Source organism: Camelus bactrianus, chromosome 17 (genome assembly GCF_048773025.1).
Source record: "Camelus bactrianus isolate YW-2024 breed Bactrian camel chromosome 17, ASM4877302v1, whole genome shotgun sequence".
In the NCBI taxonomy this organism is placed as follows: domain Eukaryota; kingdom Metazoa; phylum Chordata; class Mammalia; order Artiodactyla; family Camelidae; genus Camelus; species Camelus bactrianus.
The window spans coordinates 34,954,508-34,978,788 of record NC_133555.1 but is presented as its reverse complement, the minus strand read 5'-3'; the positions used below and the strand labels follow the sequence as shown (position 1 = coordinate 34,978,788).

The following is a 24,281-nucleotide window of genomic DNA, read 5'->3' as shown; positions in this document are numbered from 1 at the left end:
GATTAGGCTTAAAGGTCACGTCCTCTGTGGTCAGCTTCTTGCCACTCCTTTTGAGCGCATTTCCTCTGGACCTGTCTGTCTTTATCCTAGCTTGTTACACCGAAGTGTTACTACCAAGGGCTCCTGATCTTTGACTGTTTCTCCCGCTAGTTGGTGAGCTCCTTGAGGGAAAGCTGGCGTCTTAGATGCCTCCTTATCCCCAGTGCCTGGCACATTTGAATGTTTGTTGAATGAACATGTTAAAAACAAAACAAAACAAAACAGCTCTTCTTCCACAGAGGCCCTTCTTCCGAGTAGATCTAAAGTGAGTACTGGGGCCATCCGAATACTTGAGCCACAGAATGACAGGGGTGGCCACAGGGGAACATCTACTTCAAATGTCCTTGGTTATCCATGAGAAAAGGCCCCAGAGAGGGAGATGTGGCTTACTTGCAGGTTTCTCCCTGGAGAAGGTGGCCCAGTGAGTCACTATTGACTCATGTTTGGACCTTCCTGAAGCCAAGTGCTGTGATGTGGTTAAGTGTGAGAACCAGGGTGGCAGATGAATGTGCACAAAATGGAGACACTGATGTTAAAGTTTTAAAATATGAGAAGCAGTTCTGTATCTTCTTGCTTGGGAAACAGCATAGCTTCAGCCACACTGTTTACTCTTAAGCTGGGTGGAGTATGAGTGCTGAATTATCTTTCTATACATCCTTGCATACTTTAAAAATTCTTATCTGAACCAAGGGATCATGCCTTTCACATGGTTGTCCCAATTTTTAATGAGTTAAGTCTTCCCCAAAGTTCTCAGTTAACCAGCCCTCAACTTTGTGGGCGCCCATAAGGTTTTTATTTCTTTTTTTACAGTAAAAGTAAACTTTCTGCATGGCAGGTTTCCAGCAAGGAAGCTGGCAAGGTTCAGAGGGCAGGGTGCATTCTAGAAACAGAGTCCTACCCTGTAACTGGACTATAGCGTTGAACATAGTTGGGGTTTTATCTTAGCACATGGGCTAGAGTTCTAGTTTCATTTTATAGGCAACAAAGAACTATTAAAAACAACAAAGACTTACTCTATAGCACGGGGAACTATAGTCATATCTTATAATAACCTGTAATGGAAAAGAATCTGAAAAAGAATATATACATGTATAACTGAATCACTTTGCTGAACACTTGAAACTAATACAACATTGTAAATCAACTATACTTCAATAAAAATACAGGAAATAAAGAACAAAAAAACAAAGAATCATTAAATTCTCAAGGAAGAATGGTTTGACCAATAATTCATTTTAGCACAGTGACTGTGGCAATGATAGGCCAGATAGGAGACCAGCTTTTGGAGTAACCCAAAAGTGTTACCTGCTCAAAATAAGTTTAACAAGCAAAGTGGGGTGAAGAAGAGAACAAGACTGGCTCTGAGCAGATATTGAAGCTGTGTGATGGGCAGAAAAGGGGCTGCTTATTCATTTATAAGTTTGAAGCTCCTCATGATTAAAAAACTTAGTGAACTTGTAGAAATCACATACACTGACATGACAAATGAAAAAAAAAATTAGAAGAATGGATATTGGTCTTGGCATCAAGTATTTCATACTTGAACCAGAAAGTGCTGTGTCATCTCAAATAATTTGGATAAAAGATGGGTTCAAGGAAACCAGCACATGGTACAGAGATATTGATGAGTTTTAAAAAATTTCATTTTGAAAGATTGCAGAAAATTAACATTTTATGTGCTTTTAGATGTGTACAGATGTTTCTATAGTAGATATTTAGTTATTTCCAGCATGTGGTCTAATTAACCAAAACTTTGAATCTCATTAGGAATAGGAATTAGGAGTCTTGTCTTTGGGAAGGTACTGTAATATGGGATGGGTTAAGTGGAGCGCAGCCATGTAATTTTATATGCAGTTGAAAATCATTTCTATGTACATACTCCCTGAACTCTTTGAAAAATATAGTGACAAAAGTTGAGTGGAGAGTAGGGTAGGGGTGCTTAGACATGCAGGGTATCTTTGGATTAATAAACCCAACGTAGGGAGATGAGGGAGAGCCAGTGCTTAAACACTTTGGTACGCAGTGGATGTGTTCTCCCCTTCGTCTCTGCGAACACATTAACAGTAACACTCACTGGAGGTCAGATCCACAGGGGACTGCTTTCTTCACACATGGCCTTATCATTTCTTTTAAAAGGCTGGAATAATGCCTCTACTAGAGGTGCAAATCAGAAAGGAACAATGTCTAAATGGGAACACGCGTGAAACATAAAGGAACACAAATTACTTTCTATCCCGGCACCATTCTATTTTGTAAGGCTTTTGCTCCAGCTATTACCCCTTCTGGCAATAGCCCCCAGTATCACGCGTTTGAGAGAAACTGAGTTTCTCTGGTTGGGTGTGGGCCCGTGACTCACCATCTGCCTGATTTCATTCTGCAGTATCCTCTCTGGCTCCTTCAGAAGACAACTGAAACTCCTATTTCCTTTAGGGTGGTCCCTCCTTTGGCCTGTAGCTTAATCCTATGAATTAATACATCTTGTAAGGGAATGTCAGTGGTTCAGGCAAGCTTTCGATATCCTTATTTCATCTTGCAAATCAGGCTGAATCTTAAGTTTGTTTTTAGACTCAGGGTAATAACTGGAGGTCATCTGGCCACCCCTGAAGCCAAACCACATGACAGCCCTTTGGCCTCTTAGAGGAAATGTGGCTGCCCCAGCCACTGGTTTCAGTCCAGTGTGGTCTTAGAACTTTAAATGAAACCCAATTCCCTTTAAATCCATCAAGAAGTAGGCAGAGAGCATGGGTTCAAGATTGTTTTTATTTTCAGAGCCTGCAACAGTTGGTTAGCAATGCTAAGCTGGTACAGTCTGAAGGCCATCCCACCTCCCCTTTTAGCCATTCAACCAACAGAATCCCTACAAACAAGATTAGAGACCAACTGAGATGTCTCAATGTGTGGGGGGAGAGGCCTTCTCCCTCTCCTCCCTACATACTTTTTCTAACAAGATTGTTTTACAGCTAAATGCAACTCAAACCCATAACATATGAACCAGTCATCTCCAATATCACTGATTCCCTCCCCACCCCCAGAACTGGAAGCAGAGGCAAGAGGGGAGACTGACTCTTGTATAATAAAAACTTGGCTACACCCCAATGGAGCAAAGATGGTGAGGAAGCCAGCGCCTAAGAATGGGGACAAGCAGGAACCCTCAGCCCCAGTTCCCTGGGAAGTGTTCCTTTGAGACTCCCACTTCTGTGGGGTGAGACGGGGGGCAACTGGTGATGATCCATCTCTCCCTGTCCTTAAATTAAAACATGATAAACTCAGAGTTCACCCTCAAAATCCACCACGCTGCCTCCTGAGAAACACATTCCAGTCATCTCTGCTAGCACCCACTCCCTTCTAATGCCCAGGACTGCCAGCCCCTCTCCCCACCCTTGGGTGGCCCAGCCAACACTGATTTGATACTCCTTAACTCATAAAATGACTGTTTTTAAAAATTAAAATAGAAGCTATCAAAGAGTATCAGAATAATAGAAGGAAGACACTCAATATATACTCCCTTCCCTCATCCCGCAGAGCCCCCATCCCTGCCCCCCTCCGCTGGGAGACCTACACTACCACGTCCCAGCACCGACCTGGGGGAGGCCCAACGGAAGCTGCCTCAAGTGCTTTCCTGCTGTGACTCCTATACCAGCCACCATCATGGGGAGCTGGGGTGAGGAAGAGCGGGGTCACTACCCCCAAAGATCGCAGGGGCCTCCGAGGTAGGTCTGGGAGGGTTAGCTTATGTCCTGTAGCAAGGCCCGGGTCCAGTGCCTGCTCCCACCGGGATCTCAGACCTTGGCCGTAAACAGCAGCAGCCCCAGCACTGTAGTGCCTCCCGGGGGGCGACACAGCCCCTAGTCCTCTGTCCCACGGGGCATGTCCCTCTTCTTCCCCCTCCTTTTTACCTTTTTCTTTTTTAAAAATTAAAGGCAGAGGTAGTCCCTGGGATGATAAAACCCTACCTAGAATGGCAGTATTGTGACTTAAAGAAACAGTTAAATAAAAGTCTCCAGGAGTTCACTAAAAAAAAGAAAGAGAGGAAGGAAGGAAAGGAAGGAAGGAGAAAATAAAGTGATTGATGAAGTTGAATAAATTAATAATGGGCTACCCCACAAAGACCTCTCCTTCCCAGGGCATCTTTGGTATCTGGCCAGCAGCACTTCCCTTTGTGTTACTTCTCTCTACTCCCACCCCTCCCCCTAGGAGAAGGCCAGTGCCCAGCGAGGCCCCAGGTGGTTCATCCAACTCTGGGGGATGTGGAGTCACAGCATCTAGACTTGGCGCTTGGGACTGTGCTGCGGCATGTGACAGCTTTAGCAGACCGTAAGGACATCTTACAGGGACAGAAGAGCCAGCAAGATGCTTTGGGCTTCAACCATGGGAGTGTGGGAGGTAGGTTTAAGAAGGCTTGGAAGCCCCAGGCCTTCTCTTGGAAAGTCACACTGCTGGCCCCTTTGCTCAATGTCTCTGCAGCAGAGGGGAAGTGAGGGAGAGGGAGGGAGGCTCAGGCTGCTGTTGTCTGCTCCAGCGCCCTCAGAGCTTCTTCAGACGGCTGTACATCTCCCTTTTGCTCTTTTCCCCGGCCCAGGTCCGGCTCTTGGTGCGGAACTTCTTCAGGTCTTCTTTAAAGTCCTCATGATGCATGGGCCGGTAGCTGGGGGGCTCACAGTGAGACTGGCAGACAAGACGGGACGTTGTCAGGCCACACCTGCCTCGCACTCACAATCCTGCTCCCTCCCTGTCTAGGGCTCAAGGTTCTGGTCAGCGGGTTTTAGGGCCTTTCTATGTGCAGGGCAAATCCCCAGGCCCCTGGCAAGAAACAGCCATGACCACCAGACAGATCTAACTGTCCAACCTGCACGAGGAGTGCACCAAGCTCTCCAGAGAGCCCATCTTACCTGGCATTTCAGGAAGAACTCCTTATACCCGCCCTTCAGGACGTACAGCTCAGGGTAGTGGAGTTTGGGGTACTCATTACCAAGCCGATCTCTCTCTCTCACATATCGGCACCTGTAAAGTGGACGAAAGCCAAAGCAAGGTGAGCTCTTCCAATGCAGAGAAACACGCAGATGACTGCACCATGAAAGCAGCCCTTGTGGTTTAAGCACTCCTTACACACGTCTCCCCAACTTTACCTTCATTCTTGGCAACAAGTGTTGAATTGTGATTTTCTGGCCATATGTTCAGTCAGGGCCACTGCCTTGTGCTGGAAGGTAGAAGGTCTTTTCCCAATTTTCAAGTTCAACTGCCCTAGCATCTCTCCCTGCCACCACCACCTAATCCATTGGAACAGCCTCTGAGCCTGGTCCCACTGCAGTCTCCATCCTCCTCCTCTGCCAGTGACTCATTCACCTGCTTCTAAGTGGGCTTCCTCCTGTGGCTTTTAAATGGGTTGAGCTTTGCTTTTGCCTCAGGGCATGTACTTGCCTCCTAAGCCTGGAGTAAATACTGAATACTCTCCTCTGATATCCTCAGCTGGCTGGGGCCTCCGTACTGTCCAACCCTTGGTACAAAAGCCCAAGTCCTCACAGTGCCCACAACCCGTCCCCCAACTCCACGCTGCTCTGCAGTCCAGCCGTGGAAGCCCCCGCACTGCTCTTCCAACCTGCCCGGAGCTCCCGCCTCTGGTCTCAGCACCTTTGAATACACTGCACAGTTTACACGTTATGTTGGTCTGCCTCCTGCCCACGCTGAAATGGACAGGGCTTTTGTATGTTTTGTTTACTGCTGTTCTCCCCAGTACCTGGCACAGTATCTGGACGTGAGAGATAACAGTGTCTGCAGAGTGATTAATTCCACTCCTGAAGGACCATGAGGTCTCCCTTCATGTGACCATGATTTTGTTCTAATGGAGGACAAAGTCCTCGTCTTCGGAAGCTAGGTGGTGAAGGACATGTGGAGATGGTCACACATGCCAAGTTCTTGTTGTAGTTGTGTAGTTGTTGCGTGCAAAAGTGTGCTATACACTCCTGAAGAGTTATGTGTGCACAAACGTGGCAGAATATTGGCAGGTGAAGCATGTGCAGGGATAACCTTTTTCTGAGCTTGAGATGGTTCCAAATAAATAGGTGTCACAAGAACCTGCACCCGGCCCCGTGAGAAGTCTCTCTTGCGCCCTCCCAGGGAAGCTGCACTGCTCCCTGCCCACCTCTGTCCCTGTTTTCTCAGCACTTGTCACGACCCTCCTCACTCTCCCCTGGGATCTCCCCAGAGGTAGGCCCCTGCCAGGCCTGCCCACTGCTGTACCTTCACTGCTCCAACAGACCCTGTTAGAGCAGAGTATTATTTTAAATCTTAAGTATTACTTTATTGTAATTGTACTTTTACTTATTTTGATATAAAATTTATCTTTGTAATAAATTGTAACAGGGTCTTAGTCACCAAAGCCCTAATAGAAGTTCTTGTTAATAAGGGGTGTGTGTGTGGGAGGCATTTCTGTGCACCCCTAATGTGGCAATAAATGTGAAGATAATGCAATCCACTCCTTGGCAAACATAGAGTTGATAAGTGTTTGAAAGCATCACATCAAGTTGTGCAGTGAGGACATCACACTTTTCTGGTATTTGCATACGGAGCAGCCACACTGTACTTGAAGGATGTCACCAGAGAACAGCAGCCCCACAGGAAGAACTAAGGAGAGTGGGGAAAACTGCAAGAGTCAGAGTTTAATTCAATATAAAAGAAGGCTGAACAGTGAGCCACTGCCCAGCAGTTGTCAGAACTAACTCAGAGCTGGGGTGATGGAGCAGAGGTCAGCTCCCTGGGGACGTTGCATGGAGAATGTATGTCATAGACAGGCTGGGCTGGGGAAGCCAGAAAGCCCTTCCCGAGGGAAACTGTTAGTTCAAGGATAAACTACACTCAAGGAAGCTGTCCACGAAATCAACTGACTGCTAAACAGGGAAGAATTTGGGAGAACATCTGATACACGTGAATTTATACTTTTACAAAACCATGTATTTATATACTGTGTGCGTAGGCTTAGGCATAGAAATGACTTGGGATGTGCAACGGGCTGCTCCAAGTGCAAGCCCCACCTGCCCGCCCCGTGTCCCACAAAAGCACCAAGGGGGCCACACCCAACAGCCACCTCCTCTCAGCACTCACATGCGAGGGCCTCGCTCAGAAGAAAACTCGCAGTGGAACACCACAATGACCCGCTTGCCATCTGTAGGCACAATAGGCTTCTTGAGTAAGAAGTCTTCAACCTCCTCTTCCATGTGCAAGTTCACTGCACCCTGTGAAGGCACCAGAGACGCATGTCATACGTGAAACACCTCCATCACCAGGCAGCTTAACTCAACCATAAGAGGCATCACTAATCACTAGGCCTGGCACAGACTGGGACATGTTGCCGAGACTGGTTTCTCCTCATGGCTTCATGTTCAGGCATGGCTTAGAAATCATTGGGTACCATCTAGAAATGCCCCTGATGGTGATGGTGTGAGGGACAAAACAGGGAGCACTTGGTGTACCATGTGGTAGAGGTTAGTGTAGAACAGGGAACATTCTTTCAGTTCACAGAAGTCAAATGCTTTTCGCGCCCACTGTTTCTTTTTATAATTCTCATAACCGGCACGTGAGCATTTTAACAAGAAGCCAGGTGTCACGTCCCCCTTACAAAAAAAAAATCACAGATGCTGCCTAGGGCTCCTGCTATGCCTCCCAGGACAGCAGGGCTTGCCTGCAAGCTTCAGGAATCCTTACCTTGATGTGGCCTCCCTCATATTCATATGGGTATCGGCAGTCAATGATAACGAACTCTTTAATGAGGTTGGCAAACTTGCCATTCAAAACAGATGCTATCTGTGGAGAGAAAGCCAAGGAGAATCAACCCTGGCTGCCAGGAACAACCAGGTTCCAATACCTCATGTGTGGCAGGTCCCAAAAGATGACTTACAATTTCTGGAGAGATGTATTTTAAATCCTGATGCTTTCCAGCAACTGTATGAAAGAGATAACCCTTAAAAAGGAGAGAGAGAGAGAGATACTTAGCAAATCTGAAAGCTTAAAAATGCAACATTTACACCGTTTGTCCTTCTGGTAAGAGTTAGCTTAAAAGAAGCTCTAAACATGAATCAAATATAATAGTACATGCTAGTTCCTGGTCTAGGTACTTCATTCACATCCTGACATTTGATTTTCGCACAGATCTGGAAGGCACATTACCCCCATTTCTGGATATCAAAGTTAGGCACCTTGACCAAGGTCAGCCAGCTAGTAAGCCAGATCTGAATACAGAAACCTCAGGGCCTTTCCTTTTTCTCCTGCTTTTGTCAAGAACCGCCACCTCAGTACCCAGACTGTGAACAGCACTTAAAGGACAGAGAGAGAAATGACTTCACTCGTTTCCTGAGCACCTGCCTTGTCCAGCACAGGGCTGGACACTGGAGGTGGAGGGAGTGAGACCTGGCCCGGCCTTGAGGAGAAGACGGGCACATCAGCAACTACTCATCAGGGCCAACGGCACAGTCAGGAGCTCACCCATCCCTGTGGCCCAGTGTGCGGTCATTGAGACAAACACAACCAACAACTTCAATTGAAGTGCAAGCTTCTACCAGCGACGACACACCACACCCAGGTCTTTGCTTGCTCTTCCCTTCAGACTAGAAGGGTCTGCTATTTTTAGCTCATTCACCTCTCCTACCTGGCTGAAATATCTATAGCCCGGACCCACCTTCCCTAGTCGCCTACCTGAGACAACCCTCCCTTTATTTCTCTTAGTCTGCTGCTTACATTGCACTGACATTTTCTTCAGTCTACTGTGTGATACACGTGGATCACTACGTCCTACTGACCACGTTAAGTGTTTCGAGGGAAGGAAACTGTCTCGTTTTGGAATCTTGGCCTTACACATGAGTGCCAGCTACACCGATGCCAGAAAGATGGGTCTGGGAACCGTCAAACCCTATGTGGCTGAACAAGCTACTACTGACACACTCCCTGTCCCACCCTCACATTTCATCACGGCTCAGAGGCCGCCAGCCACCCCGTGTCAGGCCAGCAGCAGATCTTCTGGGCCTCCCTGGGAGCCTTTTCCCTCGAGGGCCACACTTCCATGGACAATGGAGAAATTTAGTCTCAATCCTGGACCTTCTAAGACGGCCTTTTGATATACAGACTTTTATATATTTGTTGACGCAATAGGTTTATTTCTGCTTCTTTACACTTTTCTGCATTACTGCTTTAATAATCACTAACACCAATTCCCAGAGGGCCTGGTCTTTGAGTTGGGATCAAGGCAGCTGGTGGGTGGCTCCCTGCTTGAAACCCCTGATCAGCACCAGGAAATCTTACAGTCCCACAGAAAAGATACTCCAGATCATGACTTTGTTTCTTTATCTTAAAAAAAATTCAAACTGTATCCCCTCAGACGGCCTCTCCAGGAGCCACCTCAGGGAGGGGGCAGGGCTGAGGGGGGTTTCTAGGTAACCACCCCTAATCCTGCATCACAGAGCAGGTCTGCTTGCAATTACCTTGGAGAAGTCTCCTATAAGGTCCCTTGGGTCATTATCCAATATGTTCTCAATGGTCCCTTTTGGAGAACATGCCAGGGATAAAGACTGATGTAGAATCTGCAACAAATCAAAGATGGAGAATGAGTTCAGGGTTCTGAACAGAACATATAAAAACATTCGCCTGGAACACATCAGGAGGAAGAGACTGAGATGTTAATGTCTATATTTAGCAAATGGGATACTTTTCTTATTTGACTGAATCTGGAGTGAAAAAAAGAATACGGGTTACTGACTAGGTATACTATTATTTCAGTGTCTAACTGAATTGTTCTGAAAAAAATCTGAGTATAAGGGGACCTGCACAGTTTAAACCCATGCTGTTCAAGGGTCAACTGTATTTTCCACTAAAAGAAACCAGGGCCTTTGGAAGAAGTGATTGATGCCAAGTTGGAAGAAGAAATGTGCAAGATAAGTCTGGAACACCTTGTCACAGCAAGAAGTCCTTGTATTTTTAAGGGGACGTCAAGCGGCTCATCACAGGGAGGTAAGGATTTTTTAAGCGGCACTCAAAAGCAGTAAACATAAATAAAAAGACAGATAAATTGAAACACATCTAAAAACCAGGAAATTCTGTTCATAAAAAGAACAAGATTAGGTAAGAATAGGCAAGCCCAAGTGGGAAGATACACATTCATCCCAAGAAAACGCAAATTAAAACCAAATACTGCGCACTTACTAGACTGGTTAAAACAAAAGCGATGAACACGACCAGATACTGGTAAGGATTTGGATGAATGGGAACCCTCATAGGCTGCTGTGAGTACAGTTGTCACTCGGTATTCATGAGATTGGTTCCAGGACCCCACCCCCAACAAAAGGATGCTTATATAAAATGGTACATAGTACAACTGGTGCTCAGTAACCACGGGTTCCAAAGTTGGTTGAATCCGTGGATGCAGAACCCCAGACATGGAGGGCCGTTTGGACCACAACTTTGGAAACTATTTGGCAGTGCTCATTAAAGCTGAACAAATGCCTAGCTTAGGGCTCAGCAATTCCAGAAGGAAGTTTATGTTAACAAAAAAAAAAATTGTACAACTTTGACAAGGGAGCCAAGAATACTCAATGAAGAGATGTCTCTTCAATAAATGGCACTGGGAAAATTGAATATTCATGCATGAAAGAATGAAACTAGACCTCTATTTTATACTATTTACAAAAAATAAGACAAAATGGGTTAAAGGCTTAAATGTGAGACCAGAAATCATAAAACTCCTAGAAGAAAACACAGGAAAAAGGCTCCCTGACATGGGTCTTGGCAATAATTTTTTGGATTGGATATCTAAAGCATAAACAACAAAATAATAAACAAACATGTGGGACTACATCAAACTAGGAAGCTCTTGCACATTAGAATAAATGATCAGCAAAATGAAAAGACAACCGACACAATCGGAAAAAATATTTTCAAACCATATTATCTGATAAGAAGTTAATATCCAAAATGTAGAAAGAATTCATACAATTTAATATCGAAAAACCAAGTAACCCAATTAAATAAAAAATAGGCAAAGGATCTGAATAGACATTTTCCCAAAGATACACAAATGGCCAACAAGTACATGAAAAGGTAATTAATATCACTAATCATTTAGAGAAATGAAAACCAAAGCCACAATGAAATATTACCTCATGCCTGTTAGAATGGCTATCATCCCAAAAAACAAAAAACAGAAAACCAAGATCCCAGGCTGACCATAAAAGGTCAAAAAGTGGGCAGTGGCCCAATTTCTGGGAATCCCAGCCCCTTCCCCAAAGTGGTTGGAATAACCGTCCAACTTGTTAGCATATGAACTAACAACCCTCACCCCTCCAGGCCTTTCTCTTGCCTTCTGAAACAGCCTGTACTCTATGGAGTATGTATCTCTCTAAATAAATCTACCTTTACTCAAAAACAAAACAAAACAAGAAACAAGTGTTGGCAAGGATGTGCAGAAAAAGGAACCATTGTATGATGTTGGTGGGATTGTAAAGTGGTGCGACCATAATGGAAAACAGTACGGACACGCCTCAAAAAAATCGAGACTGGAACATATGATCCAGTAATTCTACTTCTGGGAATATATGTGAAGGACGTGAAAACACTATGTCAAAGAGTTATCTGTAGCAGGATTATTTACAATAGCCAATACACGGAAATAACCTAAGTGTTCATTGACAGATGAATGGACAATGAAATAGTGATACACACACACACACACAATGGATTATTATTCAGTCATAAAAAAAAGAAGGAAATCCTGCCATTTGTGACAGCATGGATGGACCTTGAGGGTATTATACCAAGTGAAATAAGTCAAAGACAAACACTGTATGACACCACTTATATGGGAAATCAAAAAACAAACAAACTATTGCCACCGAAACAAATACCAAAATCATAGAAAATGTGCTAAGACTTGTCGTTACCCGTTACCAGAGGTGGGGAGGGGGACTGGATGAAGGTGGTCAAAATATTCAAACTTCCAGCCATAAGATATGTAAGTACTGGGGATATAATATACAATGTGGTGACTACAGTTAAGCCTGCTGTATGGTATACATGAAAGGTGCTGAGAGTAAATCCTAAGAGCTCTTATCGCAAGGAAATGAAAGAACTAAAATACCCAGAACTAAGTTACAATGGAAAACACTACAGAGTTGTGAGACAAACTTAAAATAGTAGGAAACTTATAGATCTAGATCAGGAAACAAGAAAAATTATGAACAAACACCAAGGGAAAAATATTATGGCCTGTCAAGCAAGGGGGGGACCTTAGACCTCCATCCTTGCCCAGCTGTAATTAAGTGTCACGATCTCCACTGGGATGGTGTCAGGGAAGGCCTATGGGGAGCCTGAAGTCCAGCCCCTGCCCAGCAGTAATGCAGCTTGGCCCCACCCCAGGTGGCCTATCAAGGGAGGCTGTGTTGGGGGATCCTGGACTTGTCTCCACCTCCCCTGCTAAAACAGAAGATTTACATAGTCTCATAATACCCAAAACATACAGATACAATTGAAAAATCAACTGGCATACCAGGAACCAGGAAAATCTCAGTTTGAACAGGAAAAAAAACCAACAGAAACCCATACTAAGACACAAATGGTAGAATTATCTGACAAGGATTTTGAAGTAGCCATTATAAAAATGCTTCCACAGGCAATTATGAACATGACTGAAACAAATGAGAAACAAAAACAGCAAGTCTCAGCAAAGAAAAAGAAGCAAATGGAAATTTTAGAACCGAAAAATATATCATAGTCCTTAAATAAAAAAACCCCGCAGAACTAACCTCCTGGGGTTTCTCTGGACTCGATGCCTGTTCAGGACTGGCCCCAACAACACTCCTCCGCCGCTTCCTATTCCCTCGTGGGGACTCCTCTTGAGATCGTTCTGGTCTCTTCAACACTGACCCGATGGTGGAGCTACACATGGAAGGAGAGTCAAACTGCTTGCATCGATTGCCCTTGGGGGGAAGAAAGAGATCCATTAAAACCCACTCACTTGAATGGCAAAGAGAACAGACCTGGGATGATTTAAGATCCATCCATCCTAAATTAGGAAACAGACACTGTCCATTTATCTAGTCCTAGCAACTAGGGCCTGGCACATACTAGACGCTGAGCCCCTGGTGGGTGATAATAAACATGTTCTACGCTGACATTATAAGGAGATGAGGAAGACTATCTGGGCCTTCAGGGAGCCTACTGTCTGCACAAGGTCCTGAGAGGGAAATAACTGTTACCTTCCAGCCAGAAACATATTTTTGCCTTCCTCTTCCCCTCTATTTTATTACTTGTACCTTGCTTGAGCGGTTTGACAGGTTTTAACACCCCATCTAAATCTAGAAAAGGAGTGAGGTAGCTGGGTTATACTATAAATCTGAGCCAGTTAAGGTGATAAGAAAGAGTTGAGTCTAAGTTTGCAGGGGAAAGGGTGCCTTCAAAATTGTGTTCCAAAGTCCTCTCTACTTGGTTGTTTTTCTTTCTGGACTATACCAGAGCATTTTAATTCAAGACTTACAAAGCCAAAGAAAGTACAGGAAGATGTGCTATGGTACACGATCTCTTAAGGACTAATGTCTCAGAGTCTGAGGGCAGCCACCAACCTGACTTCAGCGCTCTAAACTCACACTCTGCCAACTCAGTGTGCCTTGGCTTGGCTTTTCCTTCTGTGCAGAATGTCCCTTCATACCCCAGTAAACTACTTCTTTTCAAGCTGACACTAAAATTTCAATGTTGCCTCTTCTTTGAAATGTTCCTGACAGTCCTCAGCGAGTGCTTCACTCCCACATTGGCTCTTCCAGAGACTAAGGATTTTCCCTGAAGTTTTTTCTGAAGTTTATTTTAACAGCATACTATTCAGAAAAGCAAGACCAGAGAATTGTTTCTCTGATGAAACAAATCTGATTCCTGTGGCTCCCTGCAGACACACAGAACTGACCAGGTTTGCAGTTCTTCTCATGACAAGAGGAGCTGTCCAGAGGCTCGCCATGCAGGATGGGGTCTCGGCATCATTCTAAACAAAGAAAAACTGTGTCATAAAGGTCCAGGAGAGACTAGCACTAGATTAAGTGCTTTCGAATGGTGTCTGACACCATTCTAAAGGCATGGATAGGAAGCATCTAATGTTGCCCCTCCCCCTCCCCCCAGCATTTTAAAATCAAAAGAGTCACAGCTAACCGTTCAGCTATCTGAACATAGCTAAAGGCACACCCCTGAGGGGACATGAGGTGGGACACTCAGTCTCTTCAGCTATCCTCCTACTGTTCTTGTTTCATGTGTCTTGCATAAAAATAGACTGTCAGGCCCTTCAGCCTAAGAAGGATCACACCAGTCTCTTCAAGTCCTCCGCAGGATTTACTCAGGTTAGAAGCAGAGTCTTAATAAATTCCCAGCAAATGAACAAAAATATCAGCCAACTCAAGCCCTGGGGAATTGCTGCTCCTTTTCAGGTGACTTTTCTCCAGGGATAGTTAGTGGTAATGGATGGGAAAAAACACAAACACACATGTACCTTCAGATTCTCTCCATCAAGAAGATCCATAAAGCCATCATCCTCATCAGACAAAGTGCCAGTCACAGGTGACTGGGGTATAAAAAAAGGAATGAAAGTCCCTGGTTCACTGCCACCTCTTTCATTTGAAGAAAGCTACAAGACAGAATTCATGGCTTGTTAACAAATGATCAGATTTGGTTTCCTTGGATGGGTCACTAGTTTTTATGAGGAACACATACTATATAGTTGTTGTAAGAAGTAAAATTTTAGCAGCTACTAATAATCAAAGGAAAATGAAACTTGAAGACAATAAATGATTTGATGTCCACACACAGTTCTGATTAGTCAGACCAAGTAGCCGTCGTAAAGAACTTCCCAGAAGCAGGTCACCTTACAGTGGTATCTGAGGCTAGCCTCTTGTGAAGGGCAAGGTTGTTTTTTCTGAGGATTGTAATCCGTGAACAGAGATCAATGTGAGGGTTGTGACAGTGTGATAATCTGCTGAAATGAGGAAGGGTGAGAAGATACCAAGTCTCTATGGAGACCTCAAAATGGACTAGAGAATGCCTCTGTGACTCCAGTTCTGGCAGAGGGATAGAAAGGGTGACCTGGCTCTAGAGAGCCCATCCTACGTCTTTAGACTTGGAATTTAAATGACAGCTGCTCAGTTTTAACTTGTGCCAAACACAATGATAGACTCTTTCCATGTATAATTCCACTTAAGCCTCATGACACACTAAGGGTAGTTAATCCTTTTATTTTTATTTAACAAATCAGGAAACTGATGCTTAAGAGAGGTTACCAAGATCACACAGCTCACCTGTTTGACTACAAAGCCCAAGATTTTTTCTCCCCACTATACTATACTCTTTGTAAGAGAGGCCATTCCTGGAGTAAAAATAGAGTATATCTCATTAGGCAACTTTATCTTGTTTTTTTTGTTTTGTTTTGTTTTGTTGAAACCCCCATTATTAAATGAATATGTATTTAATATAGAAAATTTATTAAAAAAATCCGTAAGTCTACCATCTACAGATAAACACTGCTAATACAAACACTGCTGATTCTGAATTACTTCTTTTCCAGGTACTTTCCAAAGCCAGGAAAAAGTTCAGAGATGCGTACTCTGGTTCAGGCTTGCTTTGTTTCAGAATATAAAACAAGTCCTGGGCTGTCTCTGATCCTCTACGAGTGCATCTGAGCACACTTTGGGCCCCTCGGCAGTTTTTCAGCCAGCAGAGCCTAGAAGCAGGTTTATCACGGGGCAGCACCCGCTGAAGACTCACATTATGGTATAATGCCAATTTTTGTGACCTAGGTTCTGGGATCCCTGGGTGCAGACGTGCTACAGAAAATGACAGACAAATCTCTGGACAGGACCTAATTCTTTCTCCATGATTCCTACACCAAGAAACCATTATGAGGAAAGACAGATGCCTGGAGACTAAAAGCAAGGATACAAAAGAAGCACCCTCTGACATGATCTAAAGCCAAACCACTGAGCCAAGTACTGGCTTCCTTTCAGTTTGTACCCTCAGCTCCTACAACGGGGGATGGCCAAGTGATCACAGGAAACCCCGGCACTGCTCGCTAGAGATATTCAGTTTTGGATGCCAGCTCTCAAAGGATTACTGTATACTTGGAAATCAAGAGACTGTTTAATTCTCGTCTTCTATTTATCTGTGTCCTTTGACAAATCACCTAACTTCCCTGACCACGCTTTCCCAATCTGTATAATGGGGTAATTTCAGCTATGTCACAGGCTTATGAAGATTAGAGACAAGAAAACATAAAAGTGCTTTATGTAAATGTTACACTGGAAACCTCTATTTTCAGATACAAGTTCCCAGGAAAACCTGGAAACCTAATGCAGTCATTTTGTTCAAGTTGGACCTCTCTAGTCCATAGCTGTCTGTCAGATCACCAGTAGGAAACTTTGGAAGTAATGACAGTCTCTGACAAATAAATAACCCTGGGGCAGGTGGCCCCAAATACTGTCAAGTAGCCTCACAGGCAGTAGGTTCACCTGAATACATTAGTTCTTAACAAACCATCTTTGGAAGAAGCCAAGTACTCTATTCAAACAAAACCACTCTGGAAAGTACCTATTAGCACTTAGGATGCATTGTAAAAGGTGAGTTTTAAGTAAGATACATAATCCCACCATACGTTTAGAAGAATGACCCAGGATGCCTGCAGACTATTTTCCCAGAATTGACAAGGTCAAATATTCCATGCTCAAGTACTGTATTTCTCACTCTGCTTCTGCCTGCTTTCCAGACACCGCAAAAACACCCAAAAATGTGAGTCTAGTTTCAAAAGACAAAGTCAAGGTAAAAACAGCAAGAGCTATTGTAGTGTCTTCAACTCCAGGTTGAAGAGGATGCTTTAATTCTCTTCCCATCAAGAACTCCCCTATGAAAGCCAGAGCACATACCATCCGAGCTGGGGCAGAGTTCTGTCTCTGTGTGAAGAGATCTTTACCCTCCTCCAGGCCGTGAGCATGCAGGCAGCCACGAGATGCAGGTCTTATTGGCTTCTTAAACTCAAAGGCTTCCTGCAAGACAGTATAATCAAGACATCTTCCACTGTCCATGAAAACCAGCTCTGGGCCTTAGTCATAGCTTGGGGAGACAGGCAAGGGAGTGGGTACTGATCACCTTCATAACTGCCTCCAAACTCATTTCTGATCTAATTCTAACACTGGATCTGTGTAATTAAGAATTTCAGACTATCAAAAGCTAACTTCCAATATAGCACTTTTTTCTCTTACCAAAAACACTATTTTCTAACAAACACATGAGTATCTACCGGGTACACAAAACACTGAGTTAAAAACCAAATCAATAACTTTCTATCAACCATATTTCAATTAAAAAAAAATACTTTCTGGGCCACTCTCCCTTCTGAGATGGACCACACTCTGTCAGTGGAGTATGTATCTACTTAAAACACCCAGAAAACAAATAAAAAATAGCCACCCCCATGGCTCGTAGCCTCTCTGGCCTTCTGAGACGGCTTACACCGGGTCTATGGAGTGTGTATCTCTCTGAATAAATCTACTTTTTCTTATTTAAAAAAAAAAAAAAAAGCCAACTTTCTAAAATCAACAGCGGAGAGGGAGGGATAAATTAGGAGTTTGGGATTAGCAGATACAAACTACTATACGCAAAACAGATAAACAACAAGGTCCTACTGTATAGCACGGGGAACTATATTCAATACCTTGTAATAACCTATAATGAAAAAGAATATACACGTAAAAGTGAATCTGTGTGCTGTACACCAGAAACTAGCACAGTATTGGAAATAAACTATACTTCAATTAAAAACAAAAAGTCAAAAGCAAAGTCATTTCAATGTAATTGAACAAGAATCAAAACTTTTTACTCTAGATTTATGTGTTTGAGGGCTTTATTATTTTCCATCTTCTTCTTACCAATAGGAGATAAACTACTGACAACATGATGACTGTAGCTGTTATGCCTTAAACTTAGAGTAATGTCAATTCTTAATAAAATGAAAAACGAAACCTATTGGTTCATTCAACATGGATGAACCTCACATAATGCTGAGTGAAAGCCAAATGACAGAACACATCCTGTACAAATTCATTTACTTAAAGTTTAAAAGCACTCATAATTCCCCTCCCTAAAATAGCCATGTAAGAACTTGTTGTTAATAACACACAGCTAATATCAGAGTATTTAATGCCAACACAGTGCTAAGCTCTTTCAGTGCATTAGCTCATTTATTCAACCACAACCCAATCACCCCCATTTTAAAAGAGGAGAAAAAGAGGCCTTACAGGTTAAGTGATGTGCCTAAGATCTGGCTTCATAGACAGAATGGACAACTCCAGAGCAAGAGCTCTTTAACCTGTCTTCCTTCCAGAATGAAGCCCCAAGCAGGCAATCCTGGGAGAAGCCAGGCTTGGGGGGAGAAGAAACAACAGCTTTGGACTGTCCTACAAAAAGCACTACAGAGGCTGATGTTGTATTCTAAGCACCCAAGGCAAGAACTCATTTCTCTTATTTCTGTGTTCTCCCTCAGGAATATTCTGTAAGTTGTCAAAGGAATCACTGGGAGAGTTCATGGAGGCAGTAGGTTCTGGATTAAGTATTAAGTCCAGAAGATTATAAAGAGTATGAAATGGGGAAGGGGAGAAAATAGCTATGGAAATACAGTGAGAAAGAAATGCTGGAAATGCTGAGCTGATTCACTGAATTATTTTAGGTGCCTACCCCGTGCAAGGCACCCCACCAGATGAAAGAAAAGCCAGGCCAGGATGATCCTGGACTTTTGGATGCACAGCCCCAACTTACCTTCTAAGTTAGCTTACTCTAAGATTCCCTGGGACTTGTTGGCTGTGGTCTTTCAAATACTGTCAAGAAAACTTTTCCTAAACTTCTAACTTATCCCAGGGTCAGCACAAAGAGGCAAGGAAGGCCTAGCCAGACCCTTCCAGAGGAAGTTTTCATGGATAGAATTACTCCTAAGAGATACTGTCTGAGCAATTCCTACCTGCCTGAAACAATTTGAAATGCTTTATCTACATTATCTTATTTAGTTCCCACAGTAGCCCTATGAGGAACTGCTACTCCTATTTCACAAAGAAACAAGGGAGCCTGAAAGAAGCCAAAGTCACACAGCTAGCAAGGAGTAAAATTCAAATCTAGTTTCTCCGGCTCCAAAGACTATCATGAAAGGTCAAGGTTAAGTCTCTCAGAAAGCAGCCCAGCTACTTCTCCGTAAGACACGGACACTTGTGGGTTTTACCTCTGCCCCAGGTTAGTACCACACTCACATTTTCCTTGTTCTCATCATGGTCGATCAGCTGAAAGACATCACGGTCAAGAGAATCAGAATGGCTCCTCTTCAGAGCTGGGCTACACCCCAAGAGCTTCTGCTATCAAAGTAAAAAAAAAAAAAAAGAAATTAGGGTACATAAATGAAAATTCCATGGAAACTCAGTTCTAAAAGAAAAAAAAATGGTGGTGGTGGGCTGGGGAGGCCTAGCTTCTCAAACACTGCAGTAAATAACCAATAAAGGTGGCTAGGGCTCTACCTTGTGAGAACAGAGAAGTCCCCACTACATGGCTTTACACCTAACTTCACAAGGTCACCAGCCCTCTCAGCAGGGATTTAGGTACCAAATCAACCCCCAAGTAACATCATTTGCATCAAAAGAATCCTTCCTGGTTTGATAAAATTCAGAGTTACATATAGAGTAAAAAGCCCTCAAGAGGCAGCCATTATTGAAGTTGCTTGAAAGCTTATGAGACAAAGTAAGCAATAGCAGTCTTCACTATCTGCTAGTCTACTGTCAAGGTCACACTGGAAGCTAAGGGGCAGATAATAGGTATTAACTCAAAATAAACAAGGGAACTTACAGGTAGGGAATTTATTCTCCTCATGGGATTTTCAAGGCTGCAATGAGATCAGAAAGTAAATAATGAGAATAAAACAAGTAAAGAGATACTCATATTAGCAGATGCATAGTGTCTAACCTAGCTTGCTGGGGTAGGGGAGAGACTCAAACATATTCCCATTTTAGGCAAGATGGAAGAACAGATTTCTGAAGCATTTCACAAGTATCCCCACCACTGGGCTTCCAATGAAAAAAAGCAAGCCCAGGTCTTCTCTTAAAATATACATGTTCTCTTAAGACAATGATGTCAGAAGGAGGAGCAAGACTTTGGGTGAGACTGGAACAGAACATCAAAATTACAGCTAAAATGAAGGAAGGGAAGCTTGGAAAGCTGCTGACATAAAAAATAAACTACTCATTCTCAAAAGATACCAGACTTTATAGGATCTAGGAGCTTTATTATAGGGATAGCTAAATCCAGCATTCCAGTCCAGAGCATAAAGAATTTCATCCAGAATATTAAGTCTTTTCTAAGCACAAACATTTAAAATACATACTTTTCTTTACTGTCCAAGGGCCCAGGAGAATCCAGACAGAAGCCTGTAGGAAATTAAAAAAAAAACACCTCTCAGGACATGAAACACCATTTTGTCATTAAAATAAATAAACAAATAAATAAAACTACTAGTACTGTTTCTTTAAGGCAGTCAACAAAGACTCAAGGCTTGGACTTTAGCCAGAACTGAAATTGAGTCTATTTGATTGCCAAAACACAGTATTTCCATAGTACATCTACTAAGACTTCCCTACTTGCACACACCATCACAGGAAACAGGGACTTGAGGAGAGAGTGAATTAAACCAAACCTCATAACCTCTTGGTTATTCAGATAGAGGTTACCCAGGTTAACTTTTGGTGAATTCCAACCATGGAAAGAATAGGTACCAGTTTCCTGAAATAGTTTTCATTTCAAGTATCTTACCTTGTCACATCATGTGCATAATTTAGGGGTTTGAAAAATACAATTATGCCATCTGACAAGCAAGGCAAGTAGTTATTGCCTTCAACAAAATAACACCAAGTGAGGTGCTCAACCCAAAGGTCGCAGAATACAGGAGATGCCGCTCAGCACAGCCCAGACCCACCAGGGCCTGCTGAGCGCACACCTTTCCTCCATGATGTCTAAATAATCGTACAGGAAGTTAGGTGTTGCTGCTCTTGACTGATGCTCTCCCTTGCTACACTGCCACAGATGAGAATTCTATCCCTGGTTCATAAGAAGCCTACATTTTAAGACTTTTGCTCTTGCAGTTCCCTAACCTAAAGCTTCTGTGCAAATAAACCCTGTAGTAACATGAACTTATGGATTAGAACAAAATGCACTGGCACATTTTCTCCACAGCAGGCTCACTGAAATAATGTCATTACACTTCCAATAATTTGACCCAGCATTTTAACCAGGAAGATTTCCTGAATACCACTTAGTTTTCCTCTACTGTTTATCGTCAAGACTGAGCACACACCACCTCCTTGCAGCCACTTGACAGCTGTTTCCTCTCTTCATAAACTGCCACAGGGGCTCTTTTATACTGTCCTTGAAGGTTTGTCACTCAGCACCAGACTTTTCCCTTTACTGTCTCAACTACTCACCAAACTAAGTTTCTAGGTTAAAGCACATGTTTCAGCAAATTCCAAATACTGCTCCCCACAGAGCAGACACATAAATGTTCAAGACTTAAAAGAATACCTGAATCAGTTGATTCGGAGGAGCCCATTCTCTGCAGACTGCTGTTTCTCACCTCCAGTGGTTGTTCATACTCACTGAAACCAACAGAAATAACTCTCTATAGCTCTAGGACATAATTAAAAGGTTTCATACAGGAGACGGGCCATGAGGCTGGCAAATAGCCATGCTATCATCAACTTCTGGGACACACCACAGAACACTCAGCCACCCAGAACACCCAGTTAGCATGTAAGCATAAAAAGACATGAGAAAAGAGTGGGTTGGCATGGCCTGGGGCACACAGAATGACTATGATGAATATTGGAGTACTTCCTGAAATAAGAGCATGTGTTCTAGGTACCAAGCTAGGAGCAGGGATGAGGAGGACGAGTTCCTGCTTTTCAGAGGCTGGAAAAGACATGTGCTTATTAAGAAAATGGGATGTCCAAGACCGAAGAGAAAGCAGCTTCACCAGAAAAACGGTGGGGTGCATTTTTTGCAGTAAGTCAGAGTCCACGAAGTCTCTGAGCATGGAAGATGGAGTAAAAAGACCTGGCCTTCGAAGAGCATCGGGGTGGATATCAGGAATATGCACGGGGCGAGGACTGCGATGATTTTGCAAACGCCAGGAAAGAAAATGCCACGTCCCTTTGTTGAGAAGGAAACAAAGCTCACAGGAAACTAAGATCCTGCGAGGTGGTTCAGCAAAGGGTGGAATCGAGCGCCTACGAGGGCCTACTTTTCCTCCGTGCGGTAGATTTCCAAGAGCTTCCTGGGACAGGGACAGAGTTAAGAGCACAGGGCAATCCAAAAGGGATGGCGAAGGTGGGGACCCAGGGCAGTCCCCACCCACTACCCGGCCGGGCTCGGGGCTGAGGGCAACCCTGGAGAGTCCGAACGGCCCCTCCCGCCCAACATTCCGCCTAGGGGGAGGGTGCACATGGCGGGCCCCCGCCGGTGAGGCCGTCCCGAGCGGCGGACAGGTCTCGCTCCTCCCCCGGCCCGTTTCCCGACCCGATTTTCCCAAGAGCCATCTGGGAGGCCAGCGGCCTGCGGCACCGCTCGTGGGTCCCTCCTCACCTGCCCAGCCCCTGCAGCTTGTCCATGGTGACCGTCAGGTTGGTGACAGGCGACAGGCCCCCAGCGGCTGGCGTGCCGAAAAGCGCCTTCACGACGGGCTGCGGCGCGGGAGGGGGGCTGCAAGCGAAGAGCAGACGGCGGCGGTGCGGGGGCTCGGGGCCCAGCTCCATGGCGGCGCCGGGCCTCCCAGGGATCCCGCTCCCTCTTCCTCCGCCTCCGCCGCGCCCGCCCCGCCCCGTCGGCACTGGCCTCGGCCGCGCGCCCCGCTGCCGGCGCCCGCGGGTCAAACACAAACACGACCCTGCGGTTCAGGGACGCGGCTGCCGCGGGAAAGCGGCGCGGACGGGCGGGTGTGCAAACCCGGCAGGCGCCAGTCACAGGCACGGGTGCTTCCCCCGACCCCCGCGAGGCCGGCGGGCGGGCGGGCGCCGGCAACCTGAAGATTAAATCCAAACAAACGGGGTGGGTCGAGTAGGGAGAGCGGCCAGAGCTGAGAGGCAACGGCCAGGGTTCACTCTCTTCACTTTCTCCTACTCTCTTGCCCAGCCCGGGGACACAGAGAACTAAGCCGACCTTCACTTCCCTCCGGAGTTGTCGCTGCCGAAGTGGCCTTTCGCGGTAATAGGGACTCACTGTGATCTGCCCGCTGCCCCGCCCCCCCTTTCTTAGTTGGCGCCAAACGGAGTCCACCAATCAGTAAGTAACTTCGCCTCCTCGCACAGGAATGGCAGCAAGGCTGGACCAATGAGAGGGGGAGAAGGAAGCAGCTCGCGGGACTCTGCGAGGTCACCACCTCTCAGAAAGGGGCGGGGCCTAGAAGGGACCGGAGCTTCTCCGAACGTGAAGCTCTCAGAGGTCAATGAAAACTCCCAGGTGAACCTGCGAGAGGCCGGGTGAGACCGGAAGGCCCCCTCTTGACCCGTTGCATGCTGGGAAGCGTAGTTCACACAGTGCGCGGTAATTCGGTCGCTTCTTACCCTCGTCGGGCCGAGGCTGTATCGGCCCCTTCCGCGCGTCCCACACACTGAGGAAATGTGGAGGGTGAAGGAGGCGGGTCCCTCGCCCTCACCGAGCCTCCAGGCCCCAAATTTATAACGAATGACCCAAGGACTGGGCTCTGCCTCCCAAACACCAGGGCGCTAGCGCTCCTGTCCAGCAGGCTGTCCGGGCCATGTGCCGCTGTCCACAAGACTTAACCCTCCCGTGTGGGCTGTGGGCCTCAGCATCCTTTGCTCACCTCCATTCTAGCTCTTACATATTTTCTGAGAATTATTTCCTTCTCTCCCACCCTTTCTTACCTATTGGGAGCTCCTAGATAGCAATGCCATAAATATAACACTTAATGCTTGTGTAGTGCTTGCTTATGTGCCACTGTTCCAAAGTGCTTTATATTAATTCATGCAATCCTTACAGCAATTCTATGAGAGAGGAATTATCCCCATCTTATAGATGACCATATTTATTTTTATATACCCTGCGCCAGTAGTGACTCCTAGAATGAATGATTTTATGAGAAAGGCATAGGTACAGCAATCAGACTGCAAAAGGACTTGTCCTTGGGGAGCATATTTAGAACAAAT

General features: G+C 44.9%; 1 protein-coding gene across 4 annotated transcripts; it reads right to left on the bottom strand.

Moving 5' to 3' along the window:
• Positions 1 to 2,781: 2,781 nt before the first annotated feature.
• Positions 2,782 to 23,363, bottom strand: CDC25A (cell division cycle 25A). Of its 4 annotated transcripts, none has more exons than XM_074344981.1 (15): positions 22,702 to 23,361; positions 21,643 to 21,716; positions 20,453 to 20,495; positions 19,918 to 19,954; positions 19,332 to 19,430; positions 16,962 to 17,081; positions 14,543 to 14,677; positions 13,970 to 14,044; positions 12,819 to 12,992; positions 9,507 to 9,605; positions 7,931 to 7,993; positions 7,738 to 7,836; positions 7,138 to 7,268; positions 4,929 to 5,040; positions 2,782 to 4,704 (listed from the first exon to the last, which is right to left on the bottom strand). In XM_074344981.1, the coding sequence occupies exons 1-15, from the start codon at positions 22,869 to 22,871 to the stop codon at positions 4,564 to 4,566; spliced, it is 1,572 nt and encodes a 523-aa protein (XP_074201082.1). In that variant the 5' UTR covers positions 22,872 to 23,361; the 3' UTR covers positions 2,782 to 4,563. The 4 variants fall into 4 exon arrangements, with proteins under 4 accessions (XP_074201082.1, XP_010971498.2, XP_074201085.1 ...); XM_010973196.3 differs by having other exon boundaries at positions 19,332 to 19,433; positions 22,702 to 23,359; XM_074344984.1 differs by lacking the exon at positions 16,962 to 17,081 and having other exon boundaries at positions 22,702 to 23,363.
• Between the last annotated feature and the right edge of the window lie 918 nt (positions 23,364 to 24,281).